The 16312-nt window shown below is 36.5% G+C and overlaps 1 protein-coding gene across 4 annotated transcripts in view; it reads right to left on the bottom strand.

Moving 5' to 3' along the window:
* The window catches only part of TENM1 (teneurin transmembrane protein 1), a 701438-nt gene that overhangs the window by 242367 nt on the left and 442759 nt on the right, over positions 1-16312 (bottom strand). For 2 of the 4 annotated variants that reach the window (XM_064482770.1, XM_064482771.1), the window contains one exon: positions 15619-15771. The exons of 1 other annotated variant lie outside the window; for it this stretch is intronic. In XM_064482770.1, coding sequence (XP_064338840.1) covers positions 15619-15771 — 153 coding nt within the window. The remainder of the gene's footprint in view (positions 1-15618; positions 15772-16312) is intronic. One more of the 4 variants, XM_031445499.2, reaches the window with a different exon arrangement.

The following is a 16312-nucleotide window of genomic DNA, read 5'->3' as shown; positions in this document are numbered from 1 at the left end:
TAACCTTCATATACGAGCCTTCCTGAATGCTACACCATCTCTTCCTTCTGCACTTTATGGCATCATATATTGCATAATGAGGCTTAAATGTTATTCACGAAATCAAAAGAAACTCATGAAGTTGTGTTGTTCGAGTTTCCTGGTTATTGGCATTACTAAATATCCAAAGTATATATAGATGTCAGTTATAAAAATGATTTGAAAGAAGATGATCTTAACCTTTGAGAGCTTGTATCATAGTTAAGACAAGGTAGGTGAAGAGACATGAAAACATGAATGAACATGTGGACTATAATTTAAATAAAAATAACAAAGCAAGCTTTTTGCAGTGCTTTGGTATTAAAGAAATTCTCACAGCTTGCAGATGGAAAATTTCTCAGCCCCTAACCTTTTAAGAGCTTAGTGCATCAGAAAGGAAGATATCTCCCTGTTAGCAACCTACATTGCTAAATAGACTGTTCTATTTTGTCTTCTCTTAAAATGAGTTACGGATTACAATGTAGTGATTATTGGTTGATTTATTATTTCATTATTTTTCTTAATGTCGCTCAAAGGAGAAACTAAAGAGAAATAAATTACTTGCAGAAAAACAGTCTGTTATGTGATTTCATGATGAAATTCTGCATCAATATAGGTAAGTGGATTAATTTTGGCCAAACTTAACATTTACTCTGATTCTTCATTTGCAAATTGTCAGTGGCAGAGTTAAAATACACCATTAAGGTACAGGTTTTGTAATATTCATGTTTTAATTGTCATTTAATTACTTATTTTACTGAAGTATATCAGAACGCCCAAGAAGATCATATTCTCCAGTAAAAGAGCACTTTTTCTGGCACAAATCCAAGATGAAGTGCAGAGAACCATGGATTATGTCAAACTGTGAAGTACTGTAGTTATCACAGTCTCACCAATATCCACCAATTTAGCTCGAGCTAAACACTCTCTTTACAGGTAGCAACACAAGCATCAACTGCTGAGTGGGGAAAAAACAATGGCAGGTAGGCTGTGCTGAAGGATGGCAAACTGATGGTCTCTTAGTAGGTCAAAAGGAAAAGGTCGAGCTACCTGGAAGATAAATACAGAGGCCTGGAATTGGTGACAAACACCATGTGTAGTGGTTGTATCGACTAAACCAAAGCTTCATTCAGACACACCCCTGAACACTAATAACATGATTATAATAGCATTGTCCTTTTAAGATGGGGGTAAATAACTATATTCTGGACATATACATGTATTGAGTTTTTCTACTTAATATAGCTGGACTGCATTCAATAATCCTGTGCAAAACACAATGGAACATTAGTAGAAGATACTGACACATTAAAAAGATTCCACTATCAGGTCCTTGTGTAAAAATGACTAGATTCAAGGCTGCAGTTGTGTCCAGAACAGCAATCTTAGCAGTCTCTTAAAGACATTTGCAAATTCCATAAGAAGTAGCTAAGCTAAAAAAGTACCACCTTAACTGAAGGGAATGTTATCCAAAGAGATGAAAAAGAAATGTCTTAAGATCATATCTGTCTGTTCATATAGCACATTCGAAATCGTCAAAAGACATAATCAAGTGGCTTTGATAAGGTCTTTCACCTGCCTTAGCCTTAGTGTGTGTCTCATGAGTTAAGTACCATCTTCCTTGTGTTCTTTCAAATATAATAATTGTTTCACAGTAACAAGTCTTTGTGAAATTTAGAATATCAGGGCTTGGAGCAAAATGGGGAGGTGGAATCAACCCCTATTTCCTGTGATCAAAGCTGTTCAGAGATGAAACAGGGCCAATGAAAATCTATCATGTCCATCTATGTAGCTTTGTATAATTTTCCTTATGTAAACTGTAGAAGAAAAATATGTATTCAACACTCACCTCTTCAGGGACAGTTTTTCCAGATTGTGTATTTACACATGCCTTTTATACCATTATATAACCCAGGAGCAGACAGGAGAAAGAAAAGGAAGAGTGAAACTTGTACATAGTAGGCACTTGGTAAACACTGTTTCAATGAATTAATAAAATAGTAATCTTGATAATTTATTTAGGACTGTTGATAATGTATTTTGACATTTTAGTACAAGGTTTGGTGAGAGGAAGAATTGAAACCATCTACACACATAGACTTTTGGGAATTAACTGTGAATAAAAAATGTTCAGAAATAAAATACTTCTATCTTACTGACACTGATAATAGACAGATGATTGTGTAGAAAAGTCCATCAACTAGTCTTACACTTGAGAAATACATTGCTGTGTAAGTGTAAACAGTTATGTCTGCACACTGAAAGACTTCAGATTCCAGTACAGTAGTTTACCTAGTACTTACACACATCTTCTCAGACAGAAGTGAAATGGCATTGTTAAAATCTTACCCTTAATTAAAGGACTGATTTTGAATTGCATTTTGAGTCAATAGGCCTGTTTTTTTTAAACACGTATCAGTGTTTATTCATAATGGCCAAAACAGGTGAAAATCTACAAAAGATCCATCAACTGATGAATGGATCAACAAAATACAGCCTACCCATACAATGGAATATTATTCAGCCATAAAAAGGAATGAAGTATTGATACATGCTACAACATGGACAGACCTTGAAAACATTATGATAAGTGAAAGAAGCCAAAAAGAAAAGGCTACACATTATGATTGCATTTATATGAAATGTACAAATAGGCAAATCTATAGAGACAGAAAGTAGATTAGTGCTAGCCAGGGGCTGGGGACAGGTGGGGACAGGAAATAACTGCCAGTGCCTTGAGGTTTCTTTTTGGCATGATGAAAATGTTCTAGAATTAAAGAGTGGTGATGGCTACACAACTTTGACTATACTAAGAATCACTGAATTGTGCACTTTAAATCAGTGAATTATATAGCATGTAAATTACAGTTGGCCCTCCACATTCTTGGGTTCCACATCTGCAGATTCAACTCATCACGGATGAGAAAATACTCAGAAAAAAAAATTGCAGAATGTCCCACAAAGCAAAACTTGAATTTGCTGTACTCAAATTTACAACTATTTACTTAGCATTTTATTAGGTATTAGAAGTAATCTAGAGATGATTTAAGGGATACACAAGGATGTGCATTGGTTAAACACAAATACTACACCATTTTATATAAGGGATTTGAGCATACACAGATTTTAGTATCTGTGTGGGTCCTGGACCCAATCCCCTGTGAATACCAAGGGACAACTGTATATGGATTTACATATCCCTGTTCCTTTAAAAAATTCGAATCATACAACTGTATATTTCAACAAAGTTGTTATAAAAATATAGTTAGAAGGTATAAATTGGCGTGCATAGCCTACACACAGAGACACAGAAACTACTGTGCACTGTCATAAATTTTGTTGTGCTTCCAAGTGGTATTAGAAGGTCACCTGCTATCTAGATGCCGAACTGTCTCTGGGCCAGTACTTTTAGGACACATAACTGGTAGTTCACAACAGGGATGTCTATTTTTTATATTTTATACAATGTAAGATGCTTGTTATATGTAGGTTACTATGGTCACATCCCTCCTGGACTTTGGGATGGTAGCAGGAGGGGTGGTCATAGCTCATTTTCTCCAGCTTCCCCTTGTGTATATCAGAGTGTAAGTCCCCAGAGGACAGGGCAGTCATGTCTGTCTAAATTCTTGACATCTACTTACTGGGCATTTAATAAAGAAAATTATCTTATGACCCACCTATCCCATAGCTGAGCATAATGAGGGGTTCCAGGTCTTGAGAAAGAGAAGCAGCCAGCACAGGCACCAGTTCTCAGGGGTTGTCATTTTGCTACAGACTTTGCTACCTTTTAGGAACCCAGAAAATCTATAATTATACCAAATTAAAACTTCTCTTCACAAATAAATCTCATTACAGAAAGTATTAATAACAATAATAGTAAACATAATAGATGGTGGCATCTATTAAACATATTGTACCCTCTTTTTGAATTCCTACCGCTTACTTCCCCAATATCCAAATGTCTCTTTCATACACAATGTGCCATCAATTGGTGTCGATTTATTTCTGAGGCTCCTCCCTCTTGTCTCCTCCCGAGAGACTGTAGTCCCTTCACCATCTCCTTTCTTACTAGCATCCTCAATGTCTCCCCTCTATTGTTTTCTTATTCCTTGTTTTCAAACAACCACAAGTCTCTCTTCTTAAAAAAAAAAAAAAAGAATAAAATGACCCAACTGCCCTTTCATCTAGTTATCATACTATTTATCTGCTTCCTTTCCTTGCCAAACTGTCTCCATTTGCTGCCTCTATTGCTTCATTATCCATTTACCACTTAGGCTATTACCATCTGCATGTCCCCCTTACCACTCTATTATTCCATTCTCCTAAATATGCACTCTTTAAGGTCAACTAGGATTGATTTTTCTTGTTTCTTAAGGCCCAGATCAAACTACTTCTATAATAAAAATCATCTTTTCATCTTCTTTCTTTTAAGCCTCTTAGCCACCTAACCATCTTATTTCTATTTCTGTACAACAGTTGGTTGCATGTTATTTTGCATTGTGTGTGTATGTATGCATGTTGCTTCCAGCTCTCCTATATAACAGGAACTTTCTCAAGAGCAAAAGATGTGTCTTCTGCTTCATTTGTTAACTTTTCACAGTACTTAGTACAGTTAAAACAGCACCTTAACTCATAATAGCATTAAAAATTATGAGTTTCTATTCTATGTTTCTGATACTAAGATTTCATTTTTCTTCTCTTGATATTATTTTAATGAAGGATTTGAGGTGGTCAAGAATCTCTTACAATTCAGCTGTTTACATTTATTCTTCCCTCCTGATGAAGTATCGACAGTGGGAAGATGTATTCATATAGCATCCTCCTGAAGACACTTCTGGTAGGACATAAAATGGAAAGAGGAAAAGGCAACTAAAATGACTAAGGGAGCATAGGCGCTACAAGTAGAGCACAGGAGTAAAATCAAATGCTCTTAGTATCAGAAGGGCAGAGTCTATCAAATGGTACGTGATTATTATCTGTGGGATTGCAAACTTATCCACGGGAAAAAATGCAGACTTCTGCTTCAGGTCCCCAAACTCCAGCACTTTATTTTCAAAAATAAATTTTATATACTAGAGTTACCTTTGACTTCACAAAAAAGCTAGTAAATGTTTGAACTTCTTCCAAAAATAGTAGAGGCTGCAAGATTTAAATGGATGCTCAACAGAATTAAATATACACATGGCTGATAAATTTCTACAATGGGCTGCTTCTTCCAAAACCTAAGATGTTATAAACATGTTATGAGAAGATCCCCTAGCTTTCGAAGACTACTCCAGGAGGATAAATATGCCATTCTATAGCATACCACTGAGTGCCCCTGTCAGGTGTAGACTATTGGGCTAGAGGGACCACAAGGTAGACACATTTCACATGGCATCACAGGAAAGGAGTGTTAAAAAAGTGAAAAGAAAAGGAGAATGAGGATTAAAATGAAACAAGAATGAAACATTAAACATATATGACCAAGAACATTTAACATGAATTTTTTATACTGTAAATAAGCTTGCCTTTTAGCATAGTGAACCCTTTCCATAAATCTGTTTTAGAAGTCAGGTCTCCAGTATGCTTCAGAAAAGCTTTTGTTAAAACTGAAGTATATTGATAAAGTGATTTAATATAGTTGAAAACAAGCTGCAGCACTCTAGGTGGGCCCCCAGAAACCCTGTGTTAGAGAAACATCTATATGGCACTGAAACATTTACTGTAATTTGCCATCAATATTTAAAAATAATAATGTTATGCTCCCACCACTGTTGTCTTTGTTAGTGCATTACTACTATTTTATTCATGTGGTTTGCTGTGCCTATATGAATTATTCCCAATTCTACAACAAGGTCCTAGGCTCTAATATCCTGTAAGTAAAAGATACTGAAACAATGCATTGACTCAAAAGGCAGCTGAGTGCATTTTAATAATCACATGTCCTATAAACGAATATTAAAGAATCATAGAATTATACTGCAGGACTGTGTTCCATTTGAATGCACAATGATTACCTGGGTGGGGTTGGTGTGGCTTTTTACTTTGGTACCACAAAATGAATCTTTACCTACTGACTGGGTCTGTGAAATATCAGTGAAACTGTAAGTAAATTTAGAATTCAACCTGTTATTCAGGATCCACAATTGTCACTGCATAAATTGCCTCCACTGTAACTATGCCACAGGTCAAAACAAAACAAAACAAAGCCAAAAAGCCAAGTAAAACACACAAATGCATGCACGTGCACACACACACACACACACACACACACACACACCCCTCTTCATCTCTTCAGCTAAGTCTGCAATGAAAGGAGGTCAGGAAAGGTGCATTTTGTGTTGTTGTTTAACTTGCAGTTCCCTAGGGTACTTGCAGGTGGGTGAGTGTCTGTGTTCTGCTTCAATAAGAAGGGAATGCTTGCTGAACCTGGATCTTTGCAATGAAATGTAATATTTGCAAGGTACCCTTAGGGAGAGGAGGGAGATCAAGACAGTGGAGTAAGAGGACAAGGAACTCACCTCCCCACATGAACACATCAAAAATACATCTACATGTGGAACAATTCTCACTGAAAACAAATGGAAACCAGCAGGACTCCTGTACAACCAAAGCTGTAAGAAAGATACACATGTAATAGGGTAGGATGAGAGAATAAACCAATCAGGCGAGGACCAGTGCACCTGGGAGGGGACTCTGAGCAAAAGGGAGATCACAGGGGCAGATATCAGCCCTGAGGAGTAAGGGAGTTGAGCCACAGACTGGACATTCCAGTCAGGAGGTCCTATGTGGAGAAGACAAGCCCCCTTCGTTGCTTGGAGGACCACTGGGTCAGACAGAAAGTCTGGGGAAGCCAGGACACAGCTTGCGGGGAGCGCACGTGCACTGACTTGCCCGCCCCTGCAGGGCAGGAGAAAGACTGCCCTAATAGTTACTGGTTCCTGAGACCACCTCACTATGCTCTGCTCACGTCATGCCACAGCACGACACTGTTTCTGGGGCAGCCAGGACCAGGGTAAAGTCTGGATGGACCATGGGACTCAGAGGTGACTGGTCCCAGGGTGGAGCCTGGGTGGGACAGCTATTATTGGCACTTATTCAGGCAGCGCCTCAGAAGCAGCCCAGTCTCTGATGGCAGCCACTCTACCACAGCTCACCACCTAACTGAAGAAGATACCAAGACATGGAAGGCTATCCCGTGCTCTTGAATTGGAAGATTAATATTATTAAAATGGTCGTACTACCCAAAGCAGTCTACAGATTTAATGCAATCCCTATCAAAATACTCGTGACATTTTTCACATAATAGAACAAATAATCCTAAAATTTGTATGGGACCACAAAAGACTCTGAATTGCCAAAGCAATCTTGAGAATAAAGAACAAAGCTGGAGGTATCACACTCCCAGTCTTCATACTATACTACAAAGTAAGCAAAACAGCATGGTACTGGCACAAAAACAGACACACAGATCAATGGATTAGACTGTAGAGCCCAGAAATTAAACCCACGCACCTACGGTCAATTATTCTATGACAAAGGAGGCAAGAATATACAATGGAGAAAAGGGTCTCTTCAACAAGTCATGCTGGGAAACAGCTACATGTAAAACAATGAGATCAGAACATTTCCTCACATCACATACAAAAATTAAGTTTAAATAAATTAAAAACCTAAATGTAACACCTGAAACCATAACACTCCTAGAAGAGAACACAGGCAGAACACTCTCTGACATAAATTGTAGCAATATTTTTTTAGATCTGTCTCCTAAAGGAAAATAAATAAAAGCAAAAATAAACAAAAGGGACCAACTTAAAAGCTTTTGCACTGCAAAGAAAACCGCTGACAAAATGAAAAGATAACCTACTGAATGGGAGAAAATATTTGCAAATGATGAGACCAACAAGGGCTTAATTTCCCAAGTATATAAACAACTTATACAACTGAACATCAAAAAAAAAAAAAAATAAAAAAATGGGCAGAAGACTTGAATACATTTTTCCAAAGAAGACATATAGATGACCAAGAGACACATGAAAAGATGCTCAACATTGGTAATCATCAGAGAAATGCAAATGAAAATTACAATGAGATATTACCTCACACCTGTCAGAATGGCTATCATCAAAAGGTCTACAAATAACAAATGTTGGAGAGGATGTGGAGAAAAGGAAACCCTCGTACACTGTTGGTAGGAATGTAAATTGCTGCAGCCACTATGGAAAACAGTATGGATTTTCCTCAAAAAGCTAAAAGTAGAGTTACCATATGATCCAGCAATGCCACTCCTGGGTATGTATCAAAACAAAACAAAACAAAAACAAAACCACTAATTTGAAAAGATACATGCATGCCAATGTTCACAGCAACACTATATTTGAATTTTTTTAATATTTCTTAATTTTTTATTGACTTATAGTCAGTTTACAATGTGTTAATTTCTCATGTACAGCATAATGTTTCAGTCATACATATACATACATATATTGGTTTTCATATGCTTTTTCATTATAGGTTACTACAAGATATTGAATATAGTTCCTTGTGCTATACAGTAGGACCTTGTTGTTTATCTATTTTATACATATTAGTTAGTATCTGCAAATCTCAAACTCCCAATTTATCCCTCCCTACTTGCTATCCTGCTTGGTAACCATAAGTTGATTTTCTGTCTGTGTGTCTGTGAGTCTGCTTCTGTTTTATAAATAAGATCATTTGTGGTAGTGTTGTTTTTTTTTTTTGTTTGTTTTGTTTTGTTTTAGATTCCACATATGAGTGATATCATATGGTATTTTTCTTTCTCTTTCTGGCTTACTTCACTTACAGTGAAGATCTCCAGGGCCATCCATGTTCACAGCAACACTATTTATAAGAGCCAAAATATGGAAGGAACCCAAGAGCCTATCAACAGATGATTGACTTAAGATGTGGTATACAGATAGATAGATAGAGACATAGGAATATAACTCAGCCATAAAAAAGAATGAAATACTGCCATTTGCAGCATCGCGGATGGACCTACAGACTACTGTGCTTAGTGAAATAAGCCAAATAAAGAAAGACAAATACTATATATCACTTATACGTGGAATTAAAAAAATACAAATGAACATATATGCAGAACAGAAGCAGATTCACAGATACAGAAAACAAACTAGTGGTTACCAGTAAGGAGAGGGAAGGAACAAATTAGGGATATGGGATTAAAAGATACAAGCTACTATGTATAAAATAGATAAGCAACAAGGATATATTGTACAGCACAGGGAATTACAGCCATTATCTTATAATAACTTTTAATGAATTATAATCTGTAAAGATACTGAATCACTATGTTGTACACATGAAAATAATATAATATTGTAAATCAACTATACTTCAATTAAAAAAAATAAAATGCAAAACATGATGGAAATAGGTGAGAACATTACGTATATATCTGAAATTAAAAGTGATGGCATTCAGAATATTTTTGAAAATGGATATTAAGGAAATAGCAAGAGAAAATTGATATAACATGGTGGATATGGTGACTTGCTACATTGGTAGTGGGACTAGTAAGGGGATACCTAAAGATGACTATCCACATGGGGAAGATATGGTAATATACATAGTGGTAGAATAAAAGACTTAAAAGGAATTACAAGGCCGTAAAAAAAAAAAAATACAGTGCTGAAAATGGCAAAAAAAAAAAAAAAGTATTGTTAGGGAAGGGACATACATTTGACTATAAGCATTGAGATCTTTAATCAAGACACCTGTAACTTAAACAGTTGGCCTTGAGAAAAGAATTTAATAAAAAAGAAAGAAGTCCCAAAGACTGGTACTGAGATAACAGTAAAGAGATTGGATCCTGATCCCAGCTCTGCCTATCAGTTACGTGTAGTATGCAAGGCAAGTCACTTAACCTTCTTCTGTTTTCTTTTTCAATGGTAAAACAAGGGTAACAATAGCTGCTACAGTATAAAACTGTTATGTGGATTAAAGACATTAAAGTATTTTGAAATTGTAAGTGCTCTCTAAGTGCAGACTATTATTGTTACATACACGTCAAAAAGCAAAGCTTATAAGGCAGAAAACTGGGAATTAATTATTTGAATTGCAACAGAATTCTCTGCAAGTACTTTAAATGGAAAATGTGGTTTACAAATTTTACAGACATACATTTCAACCACTTTTCAGGAGTACATCCCCTTTTGCAAAAATAGGTCCACTTTTACTTGGAGTGGCTAACTGTTCTTCCTTAACTGCATAATTCAAATTCACTGACTTACACCATATATAGCTGGAAGGGACCTTAGAGATAAACTAGTCCTACTGAGCATCATCCCCTGCTTGTTAAAGCCTTAGCAGCAGGGAAGAGATGGAGGAAGAGAAAGGAAGGCGGAAGGAAGAGGTGTGGCAGGAATCTGCCCCCCCCCCCCCCCCCCCCGTTATCTGGAGAAAGGCAGTTCTTACCCATTTTTTATTTGAAATTACTGGGTAAAATTTAATTTGCAAAAAGTGTTTCACTTCCCATGATCCCTCCTCTGTCCCCAAAGAGTTGCAAGCTGAGGGGAGCAGTATTGGCCACCCCAAAATATGCCTCTTTGGCATAAGGATTATCTTGAGCTGATGATTTTTAAGAAACATCAGACACAGGAAAAGCTGGGAAAACTGAGTGGGAGTTACCCTTTTGCAAAAGACCCTTTTGCAAGTTAAAAATTACAAGTTAAAAGTTATCCTTTTGCAAGATTTATAAGGGGAATCTCCATTTATAAGGTTGTCTCCCCCTCTCTATCAGGAAGAGAAGGATAACTCTAAATCTCTAGAAACTCTTATCAAAGGAGAAGGCAAGGACTGAAATCTGCATAATAATCACACTCTGTTCACTGTGCTTTTCCTGATAATCTCCCAGAACTGAGTCCCCTCACATCCTTTGTCGTTAGCTGGAGACAGTATCTAAGGTGGTGGCTTGGGTTATTTTGGGGAGTTACTCAATTTTCCTGGGTCTCTCCCATGTATACAGGAGGTATACATGTTATTAAACTTGTTCTTCTCCTGTTTATCTGTCTTTTTATTAGCAGGGGGCGGCGGGAGGAGGTCCTCAGCCAAGAACCTAGAAGGGTAGAGGGAAAATTACTTTTCCTCCCCTACAAAGCCAACTCCCTTTTTTTCAGAGGAGAAACTGGAGCTCAGTGAGGTGAAGCTATAGTCACAGTGTGGTCTTGGCTGAAGCATCTTCACAACAGGCTATAAATTGTGTCATATCAATCAGCTATATGCTGTTTACATGGTCGTATGTTCAGCAGACGTTGACTCGAAAATGTCTTTTTTTTCCCTTCAACTCGGTGGGAATAGATCTTGTAGCCTGAACTTAAAAGAAATGACACTTCCCCCAAGGCCAGCCTTTTGCAAAAACTGTAAAGATAAAGATAGGGTAGGAGTTGTCTTTTGTGTCCTTTAGTTTTCTGTCTCTTCACCCACTCTTCTTGTTCTTGGTGCTCAATTTTGGCATCCAACCTGTAGGAATTCAGTACCCTCATCTACCCAATAAACTTCCTCTTCATTCAGATTGCTACTGACAATGTTTGATTTTACAGGCGCCCTATGCTCCTGGAAAACAGAGTTGGTTAAGAGATTCCTTCAACCTTTTGTTTTCTGGCATCCTTCCACCCTTTTATGCTTTAGGAAGTGGCTTACCACAAAACTAATAAATAAACAAAAATAACCAAATTGAATACCCCCTTCCCTCTGACTTATTAGATAAGGCTCTCTGTCCATTCTTTATCAGGACCCCGAGAAGAATCGCACATGACTCCCTTGTTTACCTGTGACATGGCCAAACACAGACCTTTCCCCTTTTGCAGGAAGCTGCAGAAAGACCAGATACAGACCTTCCAAGTTCCCATTCCTTAAATAATTAGTTGAGATTAGAACTATTTGTTCCCTTTCAACTAGCCAGACACAGAGAGAAACATTTCCGGTTTATCTGAGTGACTGAGATTTCTGATGACAAAACAATCCCAACTGTAAATCATCCCCCTTGTAGCTCATCTGCTCCTCCTAGAAAAGTCCTGGGCAACACCACCTCACTCGCCCCCTCACTCTGATTTTGAATCTAGGGTGCTCTCCTGGTAATAGCCTGAATAAAATCAATTATCTTGCCTGTTCAGTTTTTGTCTTTGATATCCCTTAGAAAACCTCGTTAGCAATTTATATGTTTAGTTGGTATTACATTATTACAGTAACAGATGAGAATACAGAAGAGGTGGAACCAGGAGTCCTTGCTTCTAGTCCCAGTTCTCTCTGTATGTTCTTGACCCTTCTGGACCTCACTTTCTTCATCTTTAAATCAAGATGTTGGATTTGATCATCTTTAAGATGTTAACATTCTAGATATGTTGATAAATTACATTGTAATTATTTTTAATTCAATTTGGACATTATGTGACTCAGGGCAAGGAATAAGTCTCATTTGTTCATATCCTTTGCTCTGTTTAAACCAGTTGTTACATAATATTTACTAGTTAAAGAGAAAGAATGAGTTATGATTAGTTTGTAAGCTCCTAAGGTAGGAGGGGCTGTTTTAACACAATGCTTTCAATTTTATAAATGTTATTGAACAACTGACAACTGATTTTTCTGGTAGATTCCGACATGTGGTTGTGACTTATGTCTTCTTTATGAAATTAAATTTAAATTATTCAAATAAATTTCAGAAAGAAAACTTTAGCATACTAAATGTCTATAATCAAATACTCTTTTTTCTTTCATTTTGAAAACTAAGTGGTAGGAAAATTCTTTAATCTCCTAATGAAAAGCAGAAACATATAACTACTGCTAATGGGGAACTACTTATCCATGGCTTAGATGATGAAGGTGATGATAATTTAAAAATAATAGATGCTGGTAAATTGGTAAGTAAAGAGAGATCAAACTTTAAAGAGAGAAAATATCTAAATTCCAAGGAGGCCATCATTCATGGAAAAGTTGATGTCAGTTTGAAAGCAGGATCTGTAGTACCTTATAAGATGTCAAAAAACTCAAGGTGATTTTCCAATTATTTGGCCCAATAATAATTACTGCTAAATTAAACAGTGTGCATGGCACTGTACTATATGCTTTATATTCATTGTCACATTTATTCCTCACAACCACTATATAAGACAAGTATATCATTACTATTATTATCATTTTATTATCATTATGTTGCAGATGAGGACACTGGTTCAGCGAGGCTGTGTCAATTAATTGCTTAAGGTTGGAGAGCCAGTAAGTGGCAAAGTCAATATTCAAAGTTAGATCTATCTGATTCCAGAATTCAGGCTCTTAACCACAGTGCCACAGTGTTGAATCCTCTAGGAGAGTAAAGAAAACAACATAAAAAGAATGATCTGCTTTTCAGTTTATGTTAAGACATGCTTCTAGAACTGTATTAATGGGGTGCGTGATGTCTAGAAAATCATAAAAGGACAGCTGACCATTTGAAAATATTCTTATAGCATATTACATCTTCTGCAAGGTTTGGTTTAGCATATTCATGGCATTAAAAAAGAGGAGCTATGTTTTTGCTTGGTAAGTACTATGCAGTGAAGACCTAATATAATATAGCAGAACTGTGATGTGCAGTTATACTTAAGGGTTTGTTCAGACTTCCATAAAAAGTCAGTCTAAGGTACCAACTTGGTATATATGGCATCAACCTTTAATGGTTTTTCTTAGTAAAGTATTAAATTGAAATTGGTTTGGCCTATTTTGTTGTTGTAATTGAGCAGAAACTTAAAAACAGTTTCCATTTGTAAAACCTGTCACAACATATTAAAATATAGGTGCATAGAATTTTTCAAAAATCTGCCATGAATAGACACTGGTGCTCTGTTTCCAGTGTGTAAAATGTCTTTTGTGGTTTGCATATACATTTCACATGTGGATTTCAGTACAGTGTAGAACTTAAGAGACAAGGCTCTGGAATCAGACCACCAGTTTCTAGCTCTGTGACCTTGGGCAAATTACTTAAACTCTCTGTGCTTCTATTTCTCATTTGGAAAATGGGGACCATAGCGTTACCTTCATGATATAATATGTTATGTGTCTGGTGCAATTATTGGCACATGGTAACTGTTTAATACAATTTAATCATCAGTATCAAACTATTTTGTGGAAAGGAATTATAAAAATCTGAATTAGAATAAAGAAATGAATATGCTCTGATGCTAACTATGCGATGACCTTTTGCTGTCCTGTATGTTTCATTTTCCTCAAACAGATGATTCACGATTTTCAGTGTAACGGCAAAACCCCCCCTAGGCATATGATACCAAATGGTTGCTCCTGTATGTACAGATATAAAGGAATCAAATAGTAGGAGAGAAAGCAAGGGAAAAAATGTTGAAGTCCAAGTGTATTCATACCCTTTCCTCTGCCATCTCTGACCCCTGTACTACCCTCTGCCCCTCTGAGCAGCAACAGTGAAATTGCTGGGAAAGGTCACCCCAGGCTAGTATAGTATTTCTAAAGGAGGACATAAAGCAAACTGCATTGTGAATTGAAAACTGGAATAAACCATAATGTTTTCCTGAACCCTAAGCATTAATTTTTACTGGAGCATAGACCGAAGCAAAGTTCCTTTTTCAAAAACAAACAAAAACAAAACAAAACCAACAAATAATCCTCCCAAAGAAACTAAAACCACAAGTAAAGAGCAGTAATTCAAACAACTATAAAACAAAATCTCTTATTTTCAACTAATGAACCAAAACTGATTTTCTACTCCTATAAACTTATAAGCTTCTTGAGGGTAGGGTTTGGGTCATTCATTCATTCATCTGTTTATATTTGATTAAAAAATATTTAAGATAGTAATGGCCATACGTTTTGTTTCCAGTTTCTACTTTTTGAATTGCTGTCCTGAAATTTTACATGGTTCCAGTCCCTCTGTACTGTATCCTATTTCAAAAGAAATCATAATACAAATTTGTAGCTATTTTCAATACTTGAATATTCAGACTAAGATCATTCAACATACATAAAATGTCGGGAGTGCTGGTACTGTGACATTTATTGTAAATAAGTCAGGTAGTTCAAGCTTTTGTCAGCTAAATTTAACAATTAAGTGCTCAAAGTGCTTTTGTTCTTTTCCCCAACTAGGAAGAATTCATGTTCCACACCTAGAAAAAATTCATATTCTCCCACTTTGACATAAACATTCTCCCTTATATTATGCATAGAAGGTATTTTCTTATTATAAACAGAAGAAATTTCCATATACCCTTTGTAAAATGTTATATATAAATGCTGGGCTTGGACACAGAGAACTTAATCAAAATCCCATGTTGCTTCAGGGTAGTTATATGTGAAATGCAATTTCCATTATATTGAAACCTCCATCCTGTAAATATTTATCTATTTTCAAAATTGCCAACATATTTGAAAAGTTTAATTGGTTTATACTCAAGGCACTAGAAAAGGAAAATTTGCTTTCACAAGACATTTACATGTATTTATTCTGTCCACGTAGAGTATTTCTTTCAAGTGATCATGAAATTTAATGTGAAGTGAAACCACCCCAGATTTGGTTCTAATGACCAAATTAGAAGAAAAGTAATCAATAATCAATCAATCACTTTGATTTACCTTTTTTCTCTGATTTATCGGAAACTTTTCCTCCAATTGGAGAGTAAGTAGTATCCATGGACTCGGTCCCTCTGTTCCCCTTGCTAACTCCATTCTCATAGAGCTGTCCTTCAGCTGGTTGCAACTGCCAAGTCAGGCCGAACAAATGTACTGCTGTAAGAAAACAAGCCATACATGAACTTATTCCAGACTTGCCAAGAAGGTCTCTAAACCAGCTGTCCCTTTCCATCTAAAAATGCCATAACTGCTTGTCTTTTAGTTAGGCCAGGCAAGTTGGAGTTGATATATCACACATGTAGCTACTTTTCTAAGTAGCGGTTAAACTTTTGAGGTTGAGGCTATCCCAGCGATAGGATTAGAAATTGGAATATTAGTTAAACAGTTATGGTGGGATTGGACTCTGCTCCTTCGTGCTGTGACCCTTTCCTTTTCCATTTCCCTTAGTCGTGTAACTCTACTTTGCATGTAGAAACCGCAGAGTAATAGTGGACAGACTATTGTGAGAATATGGGAGACCTTCTCTGTGGCTGTCACTCAATTCAATTCAGCAAATATTTCCTAAGTGCCTGGTCTGCATAAGGTCCTATGATAGCTGCTGCAGATGTTAACATCTAAATGTCTATTAGGGTAGGAGTTGGATGTAATAAAAGTATAAAATAACTATAATATGCAGAATAATTGACATGATAAAGGT

The sequence above is a fragment of the Camelus dromedarius genome, chromosome X (genome assembly GCF_036321535.1).
Source record: "Camelus dromedarius isolate mCamDro1 chromosome X, mCamDro1.pat, whole genome shotgun sequence".
Taxonomy (NCBI): Eukaryota; Metazoa; Chordata; class Mammalia; order Artiodactyla; family Camelidae; genus Camelus; species Camelus dromedarius.
The sequence above is the reverse complement of the archived record's forward strand: the minus strand, read 5'-3'. Positions and strand labels throughout refer to the sequence as shown.